Genomic DNA, 6,633 nt, shown 5'->3' with positions numbered 1-6,633 from the left:
CATGAGCGAGTTTACTTCATTCATCGATCAGAGGATTAAGCACTATGCTTTAGTATGGAATGAATTCTGCAGTAACACTTGCTTTTCAGAATACAGTATCAAAACTGCCCCCTTGCCCTCTTTGAAATTGCAATTGATTCCCATCTGCACACTCCGCTTGACCTGCATCCCTTCTGCTCTACTAACACCTAGGGTTGAATGGTGGAGAAATGAATGTCAAATTGCATTATTCCATTTCTGAATCAAGAATCCATCGCTTTGATCCCAAGTGTAAATGTACAATCAGGAGTCGTTTCATATACGAGGGAAGATTGTGAAATTATTTGAGCTGGGCAGGGGCGTTATGTCCATTAGGCAATGGATGAACTTTGTTTATAAAATTGTTGTCATAGGAGTCTGAAGACAATACAGAAGAAGATAGAGATCGAAGAAGCGGTCTAGATTCCAAGATCAATTCTCTTTCCAATCCCCTCTATTGGTGTTGGCATGCCATCTCTGGGACCGGGGGACCGGCGACCGGCGACGGTCCCAAGTGGAAGAGGTCCTCCTTGGAATAATGAATTTGAAGTGAGGTGAAAAACTAAAAGAGTGAAAAAATATCAATTTTTTTTTAATGAAATCCTATATAATATGACTTGTTTGGTTCCATCGGGGTGTAAAAAGTGACAGAAAATACTTATTTGTTGATGGAGAAAGCTATTTTTTTTTTTTCACTCAATTTATTTTCAAAAGTTATATTTAATGAGATTTTATAAAAGAGTAAAGAAAACAATAAAGATGAGTTTTACATTTGAAATTTTTTCATATTACTATTTTATTTCGTTTTTTTATTATGTTGTCCAAGTTCCCGTTTATTTTTCCCAACTCTTGGTTCCCACCCTACTTCTGCAAAAGAAAAAGGAACTAGATTGATTAAAGTGGGTTCGATCTACAAAGTATAGTGCAACACTGGCCATAACCAATGTGACTCCCTTGTGGGTTTCACGTGTGTCTGTGCGACATTGGCCATAACCAATTTACATGGTGCACCTAATGGATTGGAATTGTTTAAATTTGATTCAGCTTATTAAGAATTTTTTGTTGGGGTTTGGCACTTGTGTAGTAGTTTATATTTCGAGAGCAGACAATGTTTCTACCGATCTGTTAGTTAGAGGTGCTTGTTATTTGGGTATTTTTAAAGTTTGGTGGATGCAGCCATCACGAGGTTTTGATCTTTTGTACTCTATTCCTATTGGGAGGGTTTCTCCAAACTTGTTTCTTTAAATGTATTTCTTTGCCAGTGTTTAGTAAAAAAAAAAAAAAATTTGATTCCCTCTTGGATTTCTCGTGTGTCTGTGCTGGCGAGAGTATAATTATTTATTTTTTAAAATTTTCAATTAAGAAGCCCTTCGGTGGACTCGACAATGGACAACAGGCATACAGCTGGAACTCTGTGGTTGGACAGTTAGGTGGTCCTTCGCTTTTAAATATAATAAATAAATAATATATTTTGCCATCCAATGAAATTTTTTTGGATTATTGAATTTGTTTTTTTTGCCAAGGATGTCTATTTTGACCGTTCTTCACCAAAACTGATATTCTAAAAACTGCACGCACAAAAAGTCCACACAACCACCAAAGAGAACATTTGTTTATTACCAACTTGCGTATAAGTTATACCATTCCTGAAAATAAAATATAGAAAATTCAAAAATTTAAATGTTATAATATGCTAATAATATCCAAGCACTTTCCCTTCTTACTTCGTTTACAGATCTAGGAGTTGCACTTTTTCTCATAATCGCCTACCCTCTTCTCAGTTCTCACACAGATAGAGCTCCATCATCCTCTGACTTTTCAGATTCTACCGATTTGCCTTGCAAATTAAATGGAGTCTCAGATTGGATCTTCAAATTATGATGTGTTTATCAATTTCAGAGGTGAAGACACCCGTAATACTTTTGTTGGTCACCTTCACAAGGCTTTAGAGCATTGTGGAATTCATGCTTTCATCGACAGCAAAGATCTGTGGAAAGGAGAAGATATTGGGCCAACACTTTTCAGAGCAATAAAATGCTCCAAGCTCTCCATTGTTGTCTTGAGTAAAAGATATGCAGAAAGCACTTGGTGCCTCAAGGAGCTCACTTATATCCTGGAATGTCACCGAATTGATGGTCAAATCATTTTTCCAATTTTCTACCAGGTCAGCACATCCAATGTTAAGAATCAAACTGGATCTTTTGAGATTTCACCTGACAAACATAGAAAGAAGGCGTCTGAAACTCTGAAAAAATGGAAGGATACTCTACGAGCAGTAGGAGATATGAGCGGATGGGTTGTCAACACCGGGTATGTCTTTTTAGTCCCTCAAATTAAAGAAATATATATATATATATATCTTCCCTCTCATACTTTAAAGTTATTGAAAGTTTAATCATATATATGAGTTCATTTCCATTGCGTGGTGATGCTTCATTTCTTTTCTACTAATTGTAGGGATGATGAATCAGAGAGAGTTGCAAATGTTATTCAAGAAGCTTGGATTCGATTGAGTATAGTTCCCTTGATTGATGTTAAACATCCTGTTGGACTAGAATCCCGCGTAGCATCTGTAATATCTCTTTTATCAAATACATCAACCAACAACTCTAAGGATCCTCAATTTTTAGGAATAGTTGGTCAAGGTGGCATTGGAAAGACAACCATTGCGACAGCTGTATACAATTACATCTCTAAAAATTTTAGCAAGAGTTGTTTTATTGGAGATGTTAAAGAGAAAGCCTCACAACCCAATGGTATAGTTTGTTTGCAACGGGAACTTATTTATGGTCTGTTTCATGAGAAAATAGAGTTGTGCAGTTCTCAAGAAGGATCAAGATTGATAAAAGGAAGGCTTCAATATATGAAAACCCTTCTCATTCTTGATGATGTGGGTAATCGTACTGAATTAGATGCATTGGCTCGTGATCTCACTTGGTTTGGTTCCGGAAGCAGAATAATTGTAACAACTAGAGATCAAAGGGTTCTTAGTGGAGTTCCTCAAAACATTAAAAGCATATTTGAACCTGATGTACTGAATGTAGAAGAGAGTCTTCGACTCTTTTCTTTGAATGCGTTCTCCACGGACAAACCTCATGAAGATTATATAGATCTTTCAATTGATATAGTAGACACTGCAGCAGGGTTGCCCTTAGCTTTGGTGGTTTTGGGTTGTGATTTAACTGTGACAGAAGATGAAGAACTATGGGAATCCAAAAATGTATGGGAGTCCAGGCTCAAAATATTAAAGCAACTTCCTGATGATACTGTCTTTGAAAAATTAAAGACAACGTTCAACGAGTTGCATCCTATTGAGAAATCTATGTTTCTTGATGCTGCATGTTTCTTTATTGGATGGGAGGTGGAAACCATATTTTCAATATGGGAATCTTGTGAGTTTGAGCCTATATACCATATGAGAGTTCTCAAGAGAAAATCCCTATTGAAGTTCAAAATGGGGGACTCTTCTAAAAATCGTGGAAAAGAAGTTTTGTGGATTCATGATCAACTTAGAGATATGGGACGAAGAATTGCCTACAATGACAGGCCTAAGAATCCTAATTACCATAGTCGATTATGGTCTTGTGAAAATTTCATGAAGGGATATAAGGTAACAGATACTTACATGAATATGCTCTCACCCTCTTGATATTCTTCTTTCAATTTTCATTTGGATTTCTTTTTGTTCATGTAGGGGAACAAAATTGTTGAGGGTATCATCCTGTACTCCTTTGATATATATAAATGGTCCCATAGTAAACACTGCCTTAGAGAAGGCTACCATAGCTCATGTACTTGTGGTAAAACATGCATACGTACAAGAGATCTTGAAAAGATGCGTGAACTAAGATTTCTACAAGTTGATGAAGGAACCTTGGAGGGGAGCTTTGACCATCTTCCTTCTCGGTTAAGATGGCTCAGATGGTACTATTGTCCTTTGGAAAAATTAGATGCTGATTACTGTCATGAAGAGCTAGTTGTACTCGACTTAAGTTTTGCAAGATGTACCAAGGCTTTCAATGAGTGGCCAAAGAAAAGGGTGAGGGAACGCCATTTCTGTTTTTTCTATCTCAATTAATTTTGCTTCGACATGCTGAGTTTTATTTGACATTACTAATTAACAACATTCTACGTTCTTCTCTTTATTTATTTGCAACAGTTCCAAAACTTGAAAGTCCTTCGACTCCATGAATTGCCTTTCCTGTCTGAGTCTCCTGACTTTTCGGGATTTCCGCAATTGGAGGAATTGGATCTTAGTAGTTGCAAAAATTTGGTTGATTTGCATGAATCCATTGGGGAGCTACAAAAACTTGTTTACTTGGACTTGAGTCATTGCCGTAATCTCAAGATACTCCCAGGCAGTATTTGTGGGTTGAGGTCTCTCAAGAAGTTTATTCTTGATTCTTGCAGGTCACTTGAAGAAATCCCAAACAGTATTTGTAGATTGAGTTTTCTCCAAAAGCTTGATCTTTCTAGTTGCGGCTCACTCAAAGAGTTGCCTAGTTCCATAGGTGATCTCAATGAATCTTTGATTGAGCTTCATTTAGAGGGACCGGATACAAAAATTGAAGCACTCCCTGATGGTATTGGACTGTTAAATAAGTTGGAGATCTTGAATCTTCGCTACAACCGTGAATTAATGCATCTTCCCAGGTCAATGGTAAACATGACATCTTTGCGTAAATTGAATCTAACTGGACGTCACAAGCTTCTGGAGATACCAAAGCTGCCACTTAGTTTGGTTGAATTATGCATTAACACCGATATTGAAAACCTTCCAGACATGCAAAATATGAAAAATCTGGAGTTCGTTTTGGTTAAATATTATTGTGTAAAAGTAGAGAAATTTAGAGGCTTTGGAAAGACAAGCAGAATTGATGGTGAGCACAATGAATTGATGAGAAAATTGAGTACAAGTTGTTGTGTGGAGACAGTAACAAATCAGTCGAGGCTGATGGTAAGACCAAATTCTGTAACTTTCTTTTTGTAAGCTTAATTTTATATGGGGTTCATTAGTTTCAAATTTACGATGATGATTGACGCGTAGATTCTTTCTTTTCCTCTTAATTACAGGAACCAATTCTCAATGATAACATCCACAGTTGCAGCACACAGATTTGGACACCAATGCAGCAAAATAGAGATGAAAATCATTTCCAATGTTTCTTGATCCCTGATGACGATGTTGAGGTAGGTAGCACTGGCAAGCTAGTTATGCACCTTTCCATGGACGTTTATAAGAGATGATATAAGATGCCAAATTTGTATATGGCGGCCGCATGGTATCTTTGTCGATGTTGAATCTTGCATCCAAAGGAAAGATGTAAAAACTAGATGCAATGTTAGCCTGGAAATTGAGGGCAGCATCGAATCTAACCATCCAGGTGGTCATATAGAATTCATTCATGAATTCCAAGGGTTTGATTGGTTCGGGGTTCAGTTGGAAGGCGGAAACCGCTATTCAGATAACAGTTTTAGATGTAAATCCTGAGTGGTTGAGTGGTGATAGAAAGAATGAAATGGTATATGATCTGAAAGCAATGAACTTGTTCCTGATAAAGGAGAGGCAGTAGATGTTTGGTGATCACTTTCAGTATTACGATGATGACAAATTTCTTGAGATTGTAAGATGTCCAAGAACGCCAGAGGATGAAAATGAAAGAACAAGAGTCATGAAATGGAAATGGAAACAGAGTCATCGAGTACAATGATGAAGATGATAAGAATATCTTTATTGGACTGTTATGGTGGCATAATTGTGTTTGAAAGAAAAGAAAAACAAGGATTTTAAGTGAAGTATATTAGGCAACAGGATCAACTAAGTCCATGCTTTAGAACACCAATAAGTTCTAAAACTCATGGCATCATGGGAATCCACTAGCTGGGCCAATTCTGTAACCACTCTCTCATCATCAGGTTTTGCATTACAAATTCAAGTGAATCTGAAAGTTCCAGACAAACCACAAGAAAATTTTCATTTCTGTTCCATTCCATTCTGGAAACTAAATAATGCATACTCTATTTTGCTATTAAGCTCTACATTTTCATGTTGAAGCTTGATATTACACGCTTGTGGTATATAGGTTTGGAGAGCATCGACACCTACTTAAATAAGATCTGGCTTCATTTTATAAGCCTCCTCTAAGTCTCCTATGAGTCTCCTGACAAGGCTGAGAACCTTGATTGACCATTTCCATGATTCCTCAACACACCTCCTTCCCATCACCCCCCTCCCTGGTTGACCTAATTTACTAGCCATCACTATGTTGTTCAAGGATCCTTGTGTATTTGTCATTGTCATCTTTATGATGTTGTGACAGTCGTTATGTACTTTCCAGCTTATATTTGTTGTTGCTGTGGTTTTTGACTTGATTGAGGCCATTCAGTTGTATGTCCCAAGCAGTTGTACAAATTGAGGCCACAAGTTCATACCCTTATGGTTAGCTCAAGCCAAGTTACCTTTTGTTAACTGATCAACAGAGTCAGTTGATCTCACAATCTGGGTATCCAATAAGATTCTTAGAAAGTGTAGCTCATTTCGCAACATGTTCACAGATTCATCATGGCTTTAGTGTGGTATTGAGCTTGAAGTATACTAATAGGGTGATGATATGC

General features: G+C 37.2%; 1 protein-coding gene across 1 annotated transcript; it reads left to right on the top strand.

Annotated features, from left to right (window-relative positions):
* The first annotated feature begins 1,756 nt into the window (after positions 1-1,756).
* On the top strand, positions 1,757-6,187 carry LOC149019148 (disease resistance protein Roq1-like). The gene is made up of 5 exons (XM_089153207.1): positions 1,757-2,328; positions 2,476-3,628; positions 3,713-4,057; positions 4,178-4,975; positions 5,092-6,187. Exons 1-5 carry the CDS (start codon positions 1,868-1,870, stop codon positions 5,263-5,265), a joined length of 2,931 nt encoding a protein of 976 aa, XP_089009333.1. The 5' UTR covers positions 1,757-1,867; the 3' UTR covers positions 5,266-6,187.
* The last annotated feature ends 446 nt before the right edge of the window (positions 6,188-6,633 follow it).

This window comes from Hakea prostrata, chromosome 4, assembly GCF_041222555.1.
Source record: "Hakea prostrata isolate BN-2017 chromosome 4, UWA_Hpros_2, whole genome shotgun sequence".
In the NCBI taxonomy this organism is placed as follows: Eukaryota; Viridiplantae; Streptophyta; class Magnoliopsida; order Proteales; family Proteaceae; genus Hakea; species Hakea prostrata.
Note: the sequence above shows the minus strand (reverse complement) of the source record. Positions and strands in the feature narration are given on the sequence as shown.

Excerpts from the sequence above, each read along its gene's own strand:
- LOC149019148 (XM_089153207.1), top strand. The coding sequence starts at position 1,868 with ATGGAGTCTCAGATTGGATCTTCAAATTATGATGTGTTTATCAATTTC. Across the intron at positions 3,629-3,712 it reads ATTTCATGAAGGGATATAAG|GGGAACAAAATTGTTGAGGG; the intron begins GTAACAGATACT and ends TTGTTCATGTAG. Across the intron at positions 4,058-4,177 it reads ATGAGTGGCCAAAGAAAAGG|TTCCAAAACTTGAAAGTCCT; the intron begins GTGAGGGAACGC and ends TATTTGCAACAG.